Raw genomic sequence first — 15,873 nt, forward strand, 5'->3', positions numbered from 1 at the left:
TTTTGGATCAAGCTTATATTTGTTTTTTCCCTTCACCTATGTCTTTATGATCTTATGAACCGGTTGGATGACAAATCAACATCACTTTGAGGCTGAGAAAGGTTTCAAGGGTGGAAATTATTATCCCCATTGTTTCTTATGATACGATCCACTTGATCTTTAGATATATTTCAATTTTGGGCTCAACCTATTAAACTAGATGAAAAAAATGGATGGACAGAGTGGATAAACTACATACATTCAAGGTGGGCTCAACTGAGTTTACTCATTACGATAAAAGCACACTGGGTAACTCAGTACGCAATCGATGTCATACAGCAGACACAAATCTAAACTCGAACACACCGTTGACTATTAAAGAATTTCTGTGGGCCATAAAAGTTTTGGATTAAACTAATATTTGTGTTTTACCTTCGTCCAGGTATGTGTGACCTTATAAAATGGTTACGTGGCAAACATACAATGCATACTGCAGTGGATACTTTTGATCTTTAAAACGCTGTAATGTTTTGAGTTGTAAAGACATTCAGAGGCGCGCCCACATCAGTGAAACACAAACTACGGTGTTGCACGCGTATCACCTGTTCCGCTACACTCTACAGTATGTAGCCACGCCGGAAGAGTTTTGCAACCGCGTTGCGCGTGTGATTTGCCAGCCTCATATTTTAATTTGTGCGCGGGGATCCGTCCCAACTACCAATCCCACCTATAAATGGATGATCATCAAATGACAGAAAGCAGCCACGGTTGAAGCAAAGATGGGTAAAACACTGTTACTTTCTCCTTACAAAATGGGAAGATCCCAACTCTCTCACAGGTACTACTATTACGCTTTCAGTTTTCATCTTCATGTTCTTTTCATTAGAAAAAAATAGTTTCAAGGAATATGAAAAGAAATAGTTCTAAGGAAAATCAGTTTTTCATACTAAATCTGTGTTTAATTTTCATGGAGGGGTTCTCTGTTTGTTTTCCTAACAATTGAAAATCAGATTGGTGGAACGAGCCTAACCTTTGATCTGTGGATAGTTTGTTGAAATAGCACTGTAGGATGTTTTCATGGTTAACCGTTCAATAAATTCCCTCAAATCTGATCAATGAAATTCTTGGGTCATGATAATAGCCTGTTTTCTGTTTACAAAAATGGTGATTCCATTAAGGATAGAGAAAGAGAGCTCCATTGTGAGCACAATTGCGGTTTGTCCTTGTCGGGGAGACTGATGTCGAGAATTTTAATTAAAACAGCTCTATTGGGGAAGTTATGTGAGGAATATGTGAATGCTGTTTTTTCTTTTGTGGGAAATTGAATTGGAAGCTCGAATTCATGTAACTCCATGGGGATTAATGAGCAATTCTTAGCAAATTGCAGTTGATTCTCGTATGGGAGATTGGAGAAGATGCTTCGTAGCGAATCCATCAGCAGCATACCTAATGGATGAGGTGGATTTGATGCATGCTCCTCCCACTAATGCTAAGTTAGCACAAGTGAGGCCCTCTGTCTGTGTAGGCAAGTAGAGCTGTACACGAGTCGAGTTAGCTCGGTCAACTTGCTCGACTCAACTCGGAAAAGCTCGACTCGCTTTGGCTTGAAACTGGATTCAAACCGAGTTGAGCTGGTTTTTGGAACTCGAAAAAATTTCGAGCCAAGTTCGAGCTTGCCTGAGCTCGACTTGACTCGGCTTGAACCCCGACTCAAATCGGCTCGGATCAAATCAGCTTGGTGACTTGGTCATTTTGATCTTGATGTTGCTTGCCGAGTGTTTGATAAAATGCCTCAACGAAGTTTTTGTTTCTTGGACTGCCCTCATATCAAGGTATTCTCAAAATGGGTATTCGAGGGAAGATTGAAGAAACAAATCCCCACAAAGGAAAAAGAAACTTTACATTGTATGACTGCCCTCGTATCTTGATATCGATGCTACTTGCTGATTGTTTGATGAAATGCTAACAAATCGCTCTTACATATTTGCATTCAAAGTGTGGGAGATTGAAGATGCAATCTATGTGTTGGAGAAAATGTCGCACAGACTCGAACTCAGCTCGAGCTGGCCCGAGCTGCTAACTAAACCGAGCCGAGCCAAGCTCGACTTGCTCTATTAAGAACTGTTGGCTGGTTTTCCACTTAGTTCTTCCTTCCATTTGTCACCTCGTGATCGAATAGGTGTGGTTCTTTAGCACGATTCTATGTAGAACTGTCACATGCATTCCACAAAAACTAGCTCTCACCATGAAGACTACTGAGCGCAAAAATCAGTTATGCCCGCTATGGCTTTTGCATCAATTGCTTTTCATGGTAGGGCTCACCTTTTTTGCTCTGGTCCGATCTGTACATGAGCAAGTTTTATGGTGATGTATGTGAATTATTGCACACATCCCATGTATCTTATATAGTTTTATGGTGATGTATGTGAGCAAATATTGGTTGACCAAGTTAACTCAACTCAACAAGATTTTGAGCTAAGTCGCTGGGAAACTCTGTCTTAGCTCGAGCTCGATTGTGACATGTGACAACAGATTGAGTGATGTAGGACAATTAACCACTTGCTCTAAAAGCTTAAACTGTTAGAGGCCCCACATCTCATGGGTTAGGACCTCGGCCAAACCCTCCTCGTGGGCCCCAAATCACATGGTTACCACCTCACATGGGCCGCCCACCTCGAGTGTGTACCCCCATCCCGCAGGCTACCCCACTTGAGCCTGGTGTGAAAATGTCCCTGCATTATTGAGTCAACTCGATGTAACTCACAGTTTGAGCAGGGGAGGGAGGGAGTCGATCTCACAACCTTCGACATAAGGAGATATGAACCTAACCAATACATCATTGAATTCTTTGTTGTTAGTTTTTATATTTTATATAAACTATATTTATTTTAACTATGTTAAATTCCTATTTTTAATTTGTAATTACTAAATATCAAGTTGAGTTGGGTTGAGTCTTCGAGTCAACTTGACCTGGCTGAAGATTGAGCTGAGTCTAGTTTTTGGGTTTTCAAACTATGAAATGTAATTGTTCCTTCACAATAACAATAATTTTCAGAGTATATGCTTGTGTCTCATTATAAAAGGAACTATATTAGTACCTAAATTCAAGATGATTAATTGAAGCCCGTAAAGCCTTATTTTGTTGAAATATGATGCATACTTGCTGGTAAACTCTCTCTTTTGGAGAAATGGGAATCATGGATTGAGGCTGGGTTTTTCGTATAGGGGAAGTTTGATACTCAGGCACTTGGAATGTTGGGTTGGCTTTTGTAATAGGCTCAATTAAAGATAAATTATGAACAACTTTTGAGATTTCTACTTGTAGTTGCAACTTCCAAAAATCATCAAATGATACTCACATGGACATAAAAGAGCTCTATGATTCATTTACCCAAACAAAAAAAAAACTCTTTGATTCCAACATAGTAAAGCCCCCACTTCAACATTTCTGTAAATTCTACAAGGAGTTATAGTTCCAAAATCAAACAAGTTTTCATGGATCAGAGGTTAAGATTGCTCAACCAATCTCATTTTGGGGTTGTGACCCTGGTGGGTTCCACAATTTAGTTGGATTTTTTTTTTTTTTTTGGTTAGCATGTTAGTACACACCCCACAGTCAGTACAGACCACACTGTTAGCCACACCCCACTTGGGAATCGATACCAAGACCTCAATGTTGAAACGAGGTTATTCTCACTCAGTCTACCACTTGAGCTATGGATCAGTGTGTAGTCGGATTAATTTGAGTTAATATACTTCACTTATATAAGTTAAGTGTGTTTGTGTATCAAGCATTGTGCTCTCCAAGAGTATCAAATAATTCCCTTTCATCCGATACTCTAGTTGCATCTACCGTGTGCAAAATGTGTCGGAAGTGAAAGGATAATGTCTTGTTTGGCATCGTGGATATGGAAATGTGAATTTGATAAATCCATGAAGTAGTCAAAATTTATGGATTTGCATTGGAATTGGATTTGACAATATTCAAAATCCATAATTTGGGGATCAGGCTACAAGTCCATTTATTTGGAAAGCAGAGAGTTTCTCATTTTGTTAATTTGCCAAGTCTTTGGGGGATTGGGATTTGCCCCAAATCCATGAATTTATGAAACAACTCAAGTACACATCACAAATAAGCGAGCATGGCACATAGGTGCAAGATCCAATCCATTCGTGAGTGGAATACTACTATGTAGATGCTTTGGCCCATCAATCAGGTTGGCTGAAGATTTCTTGACCATGCAACTATTCATACACTGGCCTGCATTTTGAATTGACGAGATTTATTTTTGGGCGTGACAACTAGATTCACTTTGATGGGCTGCTTGGTTATTGCACCTGTGGGCCACACTGGCACATGCGGTGGCATATAGATAGTGTTGCTTGTACTCACTTTCTGGCTTAGCAAAACTTGAGTTCTTTCTCTTTTTGGTTTTGTAATATTCAATTTACTTAGGCACCTTTTGGTACACACCTAAAAATGAGTTCATTTCATTTTAGTTAAAAATGATTATGTATAAGAGGACATGATCTCTAATAAATAATCACATTATGTGCTAGAGATCATAAATATTGTTAACTAAAATGACATCAACTCAATTTTAGGCATCTACCAAACAGGGCCTTGGCATTTCTCATTTAAAATTTCTTCGGTTTTGCATGCATTTTTCACCTATCTCTCCAGGGTTGTGTTGGCACCAGTGGTCAGAGCAAGAACATATGACCATGTCCCTCAGCAACATGTGGCTTTGTATTATTCCCAAAGAACTTCAGAGGGGGGGTTTCTAATATCAGAAGCTACTGCAGTTTCTGAAACTGGTGTTGGTGGGTAAGCTACATCTTGTTTAGATCCTTTCACCTAATAAAATGCGTCTTTTCTCTAACTGATCTCATTTTAGTTAATATCAATTACATATTAGAGATCATTATTTAGGATGTGTTTGGTTGCACCAATTATCAATTACATATTTCATGATTAGTGAATGAACCCTTTTGCAAATTGTTGGTTATATTCTTCTTTATCCCTAGTAAAAAATTAATCTCTAATACATCATTATAATTAAATAAAATTAGATGAACTCATTTTTAAGTGGCAACCAATATTTAGATTTTTACCTCAAACTTCCTTAATAGTTTGGATTTTGCTAAGTAATGCCTCCACTGATTAAAGCTGGGAAATGTGCCTTTTTTTTTTCTTTCCTGGAGAATGAAATGACCAAATGCCCTTTGCCATTTCTTTTTTCTCTAAAAAGTGGAATCTAGAATTGTGGGGCCCATGTGACGTGTATACCATGTCCAATCCATCCAACGGTCCTACCCACACACGATGATCATAAGACCACAAAATGACACTTATTCCGCAAGGAAGTCCATGTAGAATAGGCTTATTTTACAAGTTATTCATACTCAATGTAAGGCATTATTCACCTGCCTGTAAAAGTCATTTACCTGATTATTCATCTGCTTATGCACTACTGCCTATGTAGGTCCCACCGTGTTGGATATTGCATCCAACCCACCTATTAAGTGAGCCCCACCATAATGATTGGATGTGCCAAAAATCAGTCCTAACCAATCATTAGGTGGGCCACACCATAGAAAATGGACAACTATACAAAAACTTCTAAATTTACGTCATGGCGTGCATCACATGACAATTAGACCAGTCTTATTTTTGAGGCATCCAACTTTCACGGTGGAGTGACCTTTGTGGATAAGTTGGATGCCATGCACACACCAGGAACGTGCCGCCCTTGTAAGCCCTTGTAGAATGAGCTTATTCTACAAGGACATATAGAGGTACTGGCCTCTACTATTTATTCCATGTAACAAATATGTGACCTTCCTGTTCTGCATGAAAGTGGATATTGGGGTCAGTGATCTGGGCTGTTGATCTGAAGGGCCCCAGTCTGGGAGGACCATGCCCCAAAAATCTTTCCAATTCGAAAGTCCTAACCATTCAACTTCCCGCTTATGTTGTGAAGGTTCTTAAACTTTCCTGGCATTTGGACAAGTGAGCAAGTGAGAGCTTGGAGAACTGTTGTGGATGCTGTTCATGAGAAGGGTGGAGTGTTCTTTTGTCAGATTTGGCACGCTGGGAGGAGTCATAATACCAGTACGTTCTTCTTTTGTTTATATCATGGTTAAAAAGTCTCAGGCGACTCTGATCGACTTGTTTGGTCTTGAGTCAAGTTGCAGCTCGCCCGAGTCAGGGCTGAATCCGCCCGACTTGCCCAAGTCAAGGATGATTTGGTGGGGCAACTCGTGGGCTCAAACTGGATTAGGCGCCTCTGAGTCCGAGTTGACTTGGATGAGTTCCACCTGACTCAGATGAGTCTTAAAACCATACTTTTCATTACTACGCCTTCAGTGAGGGGGTGGAATACGTGTTAGAGATCTATGCCATTCATCAGGTAGTACAATAATCAAGCAAGCTGCACATATATGTTGATTTTTTACTGTCAAGCTTATTTTTCTAACTGCTCAGTTTTTGTAATACAGTTTTGACCTGACTGATTAGCGGACCAACATTATTTTTTGGTTAATGGCTTGTTCACGGTGTACCTTACCTGATGAATGGCCCAGATCTCTGACATGTGCCATACACACGGATCTCTAACACATGTTCTGCTCTGACTCATGACCCTTTGCTAGTAGGGCTGTTGCTGGCTGGGCAACATGTGTCCAAGTCTGGCTTGCAAAGTAAAACCTATTCCCAAACTTGGACTGTGGTGAGCCAATACAAACAGGTCCGAGTGCAAATGATGATCATTGTGCATTGCCAGACTGAGACCATCTTGAGCCTGACCACCCAGTTGTTGCAAGATCTAGGCTGTTCATTAGGTGAGTCCTCATCATCATGATAAATGACAAAAATATCCTTGAAACCTTAAAAAGGCCAGGCTGACGGGCTTCCACACAGAGCCTGAGCCCTGCCCCTCTAATAAACGAGCTTAAACTTTAGGCCTGAGCCCAGCCCCCAGGCCTAGTATTCCAGCCCAAGCCCAGTCTTAAGTGGGCCAAGCCTGAAAGGTTACAGAGTGCTGAAAGGCAGGTCCCACCATTATGGAATGCTAAACGGGACGCAGATTGTGTGGTAACTCACCATGCTATAGTGTGGTGAGTAAACTCTAGGAGGCCTACTGCGATGTATGTGTCATTAGCCATGTTTTGGCAGCTCATTTTAGGGCATGCGCCCCAAAATTGAAGTATATCCAAAGCTTAAGTGGACCACACCACAGAAAACAGTGGGGATAATGGCATCCGTTATTGGAACCTTCCAAGGGCCCAGTGATGTTATTTGTCATCCAACCTGTTCATAAGGTCACACAGAGATGGATGAAGGGAAAACACAAATATCAGCTAGATCCAAAACTTTTGTGGCCCCCAAGAAGTTTTCAATGGTAGGCATTCAATTCCCACGGTTTCCTGTGTTGTGGTCCACTTGAGCTTTGGACATACTTAAATTTTGCCCTAAAATGAGCTGGAAAATTGGATGGACGGCATGGATAAAGCACATACATCACAGTGGGCCCCATAGAGTTTACTCACCATGCCTATCTTGGTTTCATCTTATCCATCATCTCGGTTCTACTTTGAAAAGCTTATGATCCTATCAATATGTGGAAAGATGTTCCTGATCATTGATTTTTAGGGTTGAATGCGAACCACTGGAACACATTCCTTTATCCGGACCCATTTATTGTGATAGAGCTATTCCCACCCATTTCAGCTGGGAAATCTAGCTTAGTTAAACAAAGTAATACTATTTTAAAATCCTGCTTAACACATACATAAGATCCGTTCAAGCTTACCATTGTGCATATTTGTATAATCATATGCTTATTCAATAGACATTTCATGAAATAGTATTCTTCTAAGGGTCTGTTTGGACGTAACTTTCGCAAAAGGGGTTTTCCTGCAAAAGCAAGTGCGTATGGATTTTTCAAAAACGAATTGACAAGTGGCCTTTTTAGTGCCTATTTCTGCGAGTGGAAGTCAAACACGATTTGCAAAACATCCAAAGCACGACACAAAAAAGCGTTTGGCTCAAAACAATGTTTAGGTGTCAAATGCTCGTTTTGAGAGCGTGCCCAAATGGGCCCTAAAATGTGGTGACCACTTTTGAACTTGGCTGTAGTTCCCATTCACAGGTGCACCTTATGGGAAAACTCCAATTAGCCCTACCAACAAGCCATTGACACCGGAATTATATCCTGGCCGAACATACAACCCCCCTCGGCGGTTAGCGACAGAAGAAATTCCTATGGTAGTTGAAGAATACCGACTTGCTGCAAGGAATGCCGTAGAAGCAGGTAACCCAATTGTCTAATGTCACATTTTTCTTCTATTATATATATATATAACACCAAGTTTTGGGTCATCCAAATTGGTTTTAGAACTAACCCTTTTCCCTTATCTTAAATGATTATTAATACAATCACAGGCTTTGATGGAGTTGAAATTCGTGCCGTTAGTGGTTGTCTCATCGACGAGTTCCTAAAAGATAGTGTCAACGATCGGACCGACAAATACGGTGGAACACTAGAGAACCGTTGCCAATTGGCATTAGAGATTGTGGAGGCAATCGCTAGCGAGATTGGGCCGGATAGAACTGGCATCAGGCTTTCCCCATTCTTGTTGTTCCATGAATGCAGCGACTCGGACCCTGAAGCTCTTGGGGTCTACATGGCCCAAGCACTGAGTAAATACCACCTTGCATATGCTCATTTTATTGAGCCAAGGATAGATGTCTTTGGAAAGATTTCCGAGACCCCATATAGTTTGGGGCCCATGAGGAAGGCCTTCAAGGGTACTTTTATTGTTTGTGGGGGTTACACTAGAGAAGAAGGTGACAAGGTCATAGCTAATGGAGCTGCAGACTTAGTAGCATATGGGCGCTATTTCGTATCAAACCCAGACCTGCCCAAGAGGTTTGAGGTGAATGCACCTTTGAATGAGTATGATGAAGCAACTTTCTATAGTCAAGATCCTGTTGTGGGTTACACTGACCACCCTTTCATGGAACCTCATTTGTAGTTTTATTGTTGAAAGGAGCTTTATTAGGTGCATGAATGGAATACTAGTAATAATGTAGATGTTGGATTGCATGCGAAGATCCATATATATGATAAAGGTAAGGTACCAAACAGGGCCTTCTTCAGTTTACAGCCATGTATAGGATTGTCTGGATGAATCAAACCTGGAGGTTGTAATTCATCCGGTTGTGTAGTCTAGTTAGTTTAGTCGTATACATCATAACGTCTCATCCTTCAGTCGACAAATCATCTCATCTCTGTGGTTCGTCTTTCTTTCTCCTCTCATTAAATTCCACTCTTCCTCCTCAATTTTCTTTTTAATATTAAGCATCTAATCTGGTGTAGTTAGTTTCTTCCATTCTCAAAAGCCAAAAGCTATATGAGTATGTTGATGAGATCATTTCCAAACCAGCTGAGTCTATTATTGACAATGAAAGCAAAACAATCAGCAATCCTAATTTTACTACTTGGGGAGTAACTAGACTAACATCTTTCTTGGTTGAATGCATTTTTTTGTAAGGTGTGCTATCCTAAGTAATCAGTTTAGAAACATTGCCTGAGAATGCCTTCTTTCAGCAGTCTATCATGGATTCTCTAGCGGTGGTACAACATCAAATCTCTGATACCATAATTAAGGTAATGCCATGAAGGAGAGAAGGTTGGAAAGATTTGCATTTCTTCATTGCATTACTATTATTGTATATGGTTGTAAATAGGTGTTTTCTACATATAGCACCTTTTCCTTTTTTGTTGTACACTAATAACCTCCTCCCTTTCAGTATTGCCAAATAACTTATCTTTTTCATATAGAGGCATAAAACACCATGTGCATAGTTTCTATCAAAGTTAGACTATTAAATTTCATCATTGACCATATAAAATGATGCTTTTGCCCTTGGTTTTGTAGAGATGAGAGATTCTTATTTTGCCCATGCAAGCATGAAAAGGTTATCCATAACACTTAAAAACAATTTTGATCCTTCATTTAAATGGTTTAGATCAAATGCTATGGATGGCCCATCATTAGATGGTCTCGGTCATGCAACCATCTTGGAGCTCCCATAACTAAGCTATTAGGATCTAGCCCAAAATGAAAATCTATCTCATCTCTACAATTCAATGACAAATGCGTCATTTTATGTGGTCGATATTTAAATTTAACCGTCTATTGTCCTTTATAACAAGTAACTCTCAAAGTAAGTGTGTGTGTGTGTGTGTGTAGAGAGAGAGAGAGAGAGAGAGAGAGAGAGTTTATTTAACAGTACAAAAGGAGTGTTTTTGGTATATAGCAAAAAGTGTCAAACAATCACTTGATTTAAAAGCTTGAGTTGTTAGAGGATGGCGTATCAATGTATATCAAGTGACTTTAATACTCCACCGCACATGCAGGGTAGAAATCTGCACATGAACGTACTAGACAAGGGTGGAAGGATACAATTAACACCATAAACGACCCCATAGCTCTGATACCATGTCAAATCACCACTTTCTCTAAAAGCTTAAGCCATTACAGGATGGTGTATCAATGTATATCAAGGGATTTTAACAAAAAGTGAGGATGGTATGTCAAAAACTTTTGTAAACATATAAAAAATAAACCAATAACACATCTCTTTCACATACCATTCACATTGATGTAGGCTAGGTTTTCACGTAGTATTAGCACTTGTACATGGTATTCATGAGGATTTCCTTAATCACATATATGCCCAGGCCACTATAAACATGGGTGCGCCTTTTACTTCATCATTTTGTGTTACAACTCGGGTTGGGCTCAACCCGAATGCAATTGGGCCAACCAGAAGTACTGGTCAAGTCGGATGAGCTCATGCTAGAAATCCACAATCGAATCCAGGACAGTCGGACTCAGGTCAAAGCCTTGGGCAACTTGACCCAAGTGCATAGTAAACTACATGCATGTAACATAGGAAACACTAGCGTGGTGGATTGTATATTTGGGATTTGAAATTTTTGAAATGTGAGGTCCAGATAAGAACAATGGAGTGAGAAAGGCCGAATGTTAGTGAAGGTGATGAATTTTAAATTAGACGCTCGAGTTAGGTCCTGGATAGGGATTGGGTCAAGCTACATAACCTGACCTAAACCAAACCCGACCCACCAGAGTCGAGTTTGAACATTCAAGTAGCCCAGCACCCATTTCTAAGTTATTTACACCTTGTATACTTGGATACAAGCATTTGGAATTGAACTGCCGAACTGTGGGTGCCAGCTTTCGATGTATCATGGACCAAAAATTGCATTTATTTGATCAGCCGACCATCAGATTCGTGGACATTTATTGAACGGTTAAAAATACAAATATCTAACGGTCTGGTTAGGTAAAATGCCCAAACTGATTTTGGCAATATGACTTGGCAACAGTAAGTTCCATGATTTAGTTGGTCTAATAATGAATTAATGTATATGTTGGGTATACTTTCTGAGTGCCTGCATATCAAGTGTCATACCAGCCAGATTATCATATTACTACTACGTTAGTTTTGTACCATTTGGGAAATGCTGGCTGCTCTTCCAATGTACGCATGGAACGTTGTGAGGCAATACAGGCCGTCCAAATCACGTACTAAACCATGGATAGAGTATATCCTAAATGTTTGCACCGATGACTGAGGCCGAACACATAGCATATTCTGCTATAGTTCAGGAGTGTGTATGAGTTCGCAGATTTCTTCTAGGTCTGAGTGTTGTACCGAACATTCGTCAGCCTATATCGCTGAAAATAGACAATACTTTTGTCATTGACTTGGCGAAGGACTCTAAACACCACCAGAAGTCTAAGCACATTGAGATCAAGTATCATTACGTCCACGATCAAGTGAGAAATAAGAAGGTCGTCCTCAGCTACATTCCTACTAAGGAGATGATGGCTAATCCCATGACGAAACCTATAGTCAGAGATCTATTTCAGGTTCACGTCAGGCAGATGGGATTGAGGAAAGTTTGAGTGATGTACTTGTTTTTAGTACCTTTAATCTTTTATTAATGAATAACACATTCCATTTATTCAGTCTTGAACACCAATATAAACTAGGTAAGTAGATCATCGGCATTTATCCTGAGATCATATAGGATTTTTATTTCTTCGTCAGCAGGCCGGTCACCCACTCGCACGGGTTGACTAACCTTGAATGTATAAAGGAGATATATTTGGGGCGATGTTCATATACTTAGGTGTGAACTTCTCTTTATTGTGAATAATAAAGGATAAAGATATGAGTAAATCATATCCACCTATAATTTTTTAATATTGAAGATAAGACTGATCAAGTCGAATAACATAATCGCATCATTCCTTTTCATGCGATCAATTTTATGGCCTGAATTTATAGTCAGGTTATGAGGTTATGAGATAAGTCGTACCTCATGTAGAATGACCTGCGTATTGTAGACCTGACATACACCTAGTATTATCTACTTTACGATAAGTATTATAGCCACATGCTGGGACCTTTTACCTACAAATTACTTTGATTCGATCTAATCATTATAACGTGTGAGTAGCCAGTCTCGTAGGTGACTCTTTGTGTCCTTAGCTATCCTCCTCTTGTGTATATGAGGATTAGATTGACTGTTGCTACTCTAGTGTACTATGAAGAAAGGTCTTTAATTGGCCAGACTCAGTTACTCTAAGAAAGTAGCTTGATTCATTCCAAATTACACATCTGCGTGAGGAAGATCCCGTGACAACTACACCAAGTTTCTAGAACTATAAATAGACACTTGAAAACTTATCCACCGGTAGTATCGAGTTGTTTTTATTAGACTTTGAATTGGTGTGCAGGTGAGCATTTCCCTATATATATATATATTGCTTTAAAATTGATTTTAGTCGAAGTTTATGAAAAATCGAGTTTTCATAATAACTCGATAAGTTGGATAAGTGCGTATGTTGGTCGAGTACTCCAAATCGGGAGTTAACTCCATCCGGTGTGGTCATGGGGACTAGGACAGACATTGCAAAGCTTGGGTTATTGAGTACTAATTAGGTGGTCACTTAGTACTTTAACACCTGTGAGAAGATTACAGTGATCCAGCTGGTCCTATGCCTCTGATTCTTTTGATCGCGATGTTTGATTTTGATTATTATTAGGTTAGTTAGATGGACAAATTTTTGTGCCTATCCCACAATGTGATTGAATGAGAGATGTTGGACGTAGACCAGTGGGGCCCACTGGTGAGCAATTACTAGTGGGTGGGTCCCATGTATTTAGGCCTCTTCCGACCTCCTCTTTTTCTTCAGTTGGATTTTCAAATTCAAAATTGAATTTGATTTTGGATGGGAGATATGGAGAAGACTGGATAATCTGGTCTCATGCAAACTCTATCCTTTCCTATAAAAGGATAAGGCTCTCTCGTACAATTCATGAAAAATAACGAGAGAGAAAGAGGAATAGTGGTACATAGTAAGTTGTCAATTTAACTTGTCTTGGGACGATCTAATCCATAGATCATGATCCGGGGCCATCTATACCGTTGAATCAGAGGGGTGAATAGACCCATCTGCTCCAGTAGTAAATAGGCAGGCCGCTGGATCTGGAGCTTTAATCTTCGGCTTCGTGAGGGGTTCCATATCGTGTAGACCATCAGATCTTGAGGACTCACACTTCCACTCTCACTAACAATACAGACCGTCCAAATCACGTACTAAACCATGGATAGAGTATATCCTAAATGTTTGCACCGAGAAGCCAATGGAGTTTTGGCTTCCAAACCACTTATTGTTTTACTTTTACCCATGCATTTAAATAGCCATCAATCGACGATTATGATTGCTAGATCAATTACCTACATGGGGTTGGGCGAAATGGCTATCATTGTGAGTTTGCTCCCTCCAAACGTGAGTTCAATTCCAATCCTTGAGGTCACATGATGCACATTGATCGTTCACCCCACCGTTAAAAACTTCATGGAGCCACTGGAATGTGTATTGTCAATGACCACCGTTTCCTGTATTATCATCTACCTAAGTTTTGGACGTGCTTCATTTTCGGGATCATACCTTAAAGAGGCGTTTGGTGTAGGCTATTAGATGGGATTAAGAGAGATAGAATTACATTTGTTCCTGTGCAGGGTCCTTACTCTTGCTCGGGTGGTAGACTCTCGGGAGTTCCAACCCCCGGGCAAGGGTTCGAGTACCCATAGGTGGTGAAATTCCACTAGCGTGAGTGTGTGTGTAAAAAAAAGAAAAAAAAACCATTTGTTCCTGTGCAAATTTCATCCAGCATTTTGGAGAGGATGAGAAAGGTTGGAATTAGGTGGGATGAAATTGCATTTGATCTCACATGGGATTTCGGTGAATTTTGAAATCCACTATACTTGTGGGCCCCACATTGATGCATGCATTTATCTACGCCGTTCATTCATATACACCATTTTTGTTTAATCCAATGTTTTCCATGGCAAGAATTTTATCCCAAACATGGGATTGAATGGCTAAAATACCATGGTATTTCCACACATGCAAACACATGCAATCATTGTGCAATAATGATGTTGATCCCATCCAATACAATTCAATGCCATTTTATTCCACGAACCCAACGCCCCCTAAAATGGGTTTTCAAAACGTATGTACGGCATGGATATAAGGCACATACATCACAGTGGGCCCCACGGCCAGGGATCCCCACACCAAAGGCGCCCTGCCCAAACATGATGAAGATGCAAAACTCAAGTGGGTCACACCACATGAAACACTGGGGGTAATATTTTACCGTAGACACACCTTCCATCCATCTTCTTTTTCTCAACCGAAGATGCCCAACTTGACAATCTAGACCTTTACCTGTATATACAAACCGATAAAGACAAAAATACTTCAGTGCTAAACGCTAGGGAGTGGGGATGGAAACGCAAACCGTTGGAACCTCCCTGGAGCTCACCGCGACGTTTCTATGCCATCCAAACCGGCAAGGGAAAACACGAATATCAGCCTCATCCAAACTTCTATGGTCACTTGGAAGATTTCAATGGTGGGGGTTAATCCTGACTGTTTCCTGTGGTATGACCCACCTGAACTTTAGATCTCACTGATGTTTGGGATCATTTCCTAAAATAATCTGGTGAAACGGATGGACGGAATAGATATAACACGATCATCACGGTGGGCCCCACAGAGCTTGGTGTTACAGGGTATCTTAGGCAATTCGCGTTCCGTTTTGAAAATGATGACACGGGAGTCTAGCCAAAGATGGCGCGATTAGCCGACCGTAGAAAGCACAGAGAGAGAAATCATCCATTGGAGAAGAGAGATGAGAGAAAACCAGCGACGCCAGAGCAGATCGCAACGACATTTCATCTTCTTCTACCTTTCTTTGTCGCTGCAATTGATTTCAGGTGCGTCTCGTTCACTCTCTCATCTAATCTACATATGAGAAAATGAAACAAGAAAAAAAACAGGGAAAAGAAGGGAAAAGCTAAAAAATCTCACAGTAATCCAATCTTGATCTTCCTTTCGCCGCCATTTGAACCCTCCAGACGTTTTGCACATTTCATAATCTATAATGTGGGGGTCAATTCTCCTTCTTTTCCAATGCAATTTTCAAATTATCAGTTACAGATTCCGTTTCTGCTTTCACAGCAATTTGGGATTTTCGAGTCGATTATATGCTGTCAGATTTTACCATCTTTGGTAGTTCAATAATTCCATTCGCTGAATCATACATTGTATTTCTCTTCTTAGGGAGCTTTTCGTTTGGTGCTTTTCTTTTCCAAACTTGTAAGATAACAAGGGCTGCGTATTTTTGTGATTTTCAGAAAACACAATTCTGGTTTTGTTGTCGATTGCTAATTGAATGATTCAGTGTTTATATGCATTTGGAAAAAGATCTATTGT

The 15,873-nt window shown here is 40.1% G+C and overlaps 2 protein-coding genes across 5 annotated transcripts in view; both read left to right on the top strand.

Annotated features, from left to right (window-relative positions):
- Positions 1-584: 584 nt before the first annotated feature.
- On the top strand, positions 585-9,153 carry LOC131236743 (putative 12-oxophytodienoate reductase 11). 4 transcript variants are annotated; one of them, XM_058234141.1, is made up of 6 exons: positions 594-817; positions 4,664-4,807; positions 5,964-6,094; positions 6,634-6,822; positions 8,133-8,294; positions 8,426-9,153. In XM_058234141.1, exons 1-6 carry the CDS (start codon positions 759-761, stop codon positions 9,016-9,018), a joined length of 1,278 nt encoding a protein of 425 aa, XP_058090124.1. In that variant the 5' UTR covers positions 594-758; the 3' UTR covers positions 9,019-9,153. The 4 variants fall into 4 exon arrangements, with proteins under 4 accessions (XP_058090125.1, XP_058090124.1, XP_058090127.1 ...); XM_058234142.1 differs by lacking the exon at positions 4,664-4,807 and having other exon boundaries at positions 585-817; XM_058234143.1 differs by lacking the exon at positions 6,634-6,822 and having other exon boundaries at positions 629-817.
- A 5,830-nt stretch (positions 9,154-14,983) lies between these two features.
- The window catches only part of LOC131236744 (uncharacterized), a 32,956-nt gene continuing 32,066 nt past the window's right edge, over positions 14,984-15,873 (top strand). The window contains exon 1 of the mRNA XM_058234145.1: positions 14,984-15,374. Within this exon, the coding sequence (XP_058090128.1) occupies positions 15,290-15,374 (85 nt within the window). The 5' untranslated portion in view covers positions 14,984-15,289. The remainder of the gene's footprint in view (positions 15,375-15,873) is intronic.

The sequence above is a fragment of the Magnolia sinica genome, chromosome 2 (genome assembly GCF_029962835.1).
Source record: "Magnolia sinica isolate HGM2019 chromosome 2, MsV1, whole genome shotgun sequence".
Taxonomy (NCBI): domain Eukaryota; kingdom Viridiplantae; phylum Streptophyta; class Magnoliopsida; order Magnoliales; family Magnoliaceae; genus Magnolia; species Magnolia sinica.

Excerpts from the sequence above, each read along its gene's own strand:
- LOC131236743 (XM_058234141.1), top strand. The coding sequence starts at position 759 with ATGGGTAAAACACTGTTACTTTCTCCTTACAAAATGGGAAGATCCCAA. Across the intron at positions 818-4,663 it reads AGATCCCAACTCTCTCACAG|GGTTGTGTTGGCACCAGTGG; the intron begins GTACTACTATTA and ends CTATCTCTCCAG. Across the intron at positions 8,295-8,425 it reads AAGGAATGCCGTAGAAGCAG|GCTTTGATGGAGTTGAAATT; the intron begins GTAACCCAATTG and ends ATACAATCACAG.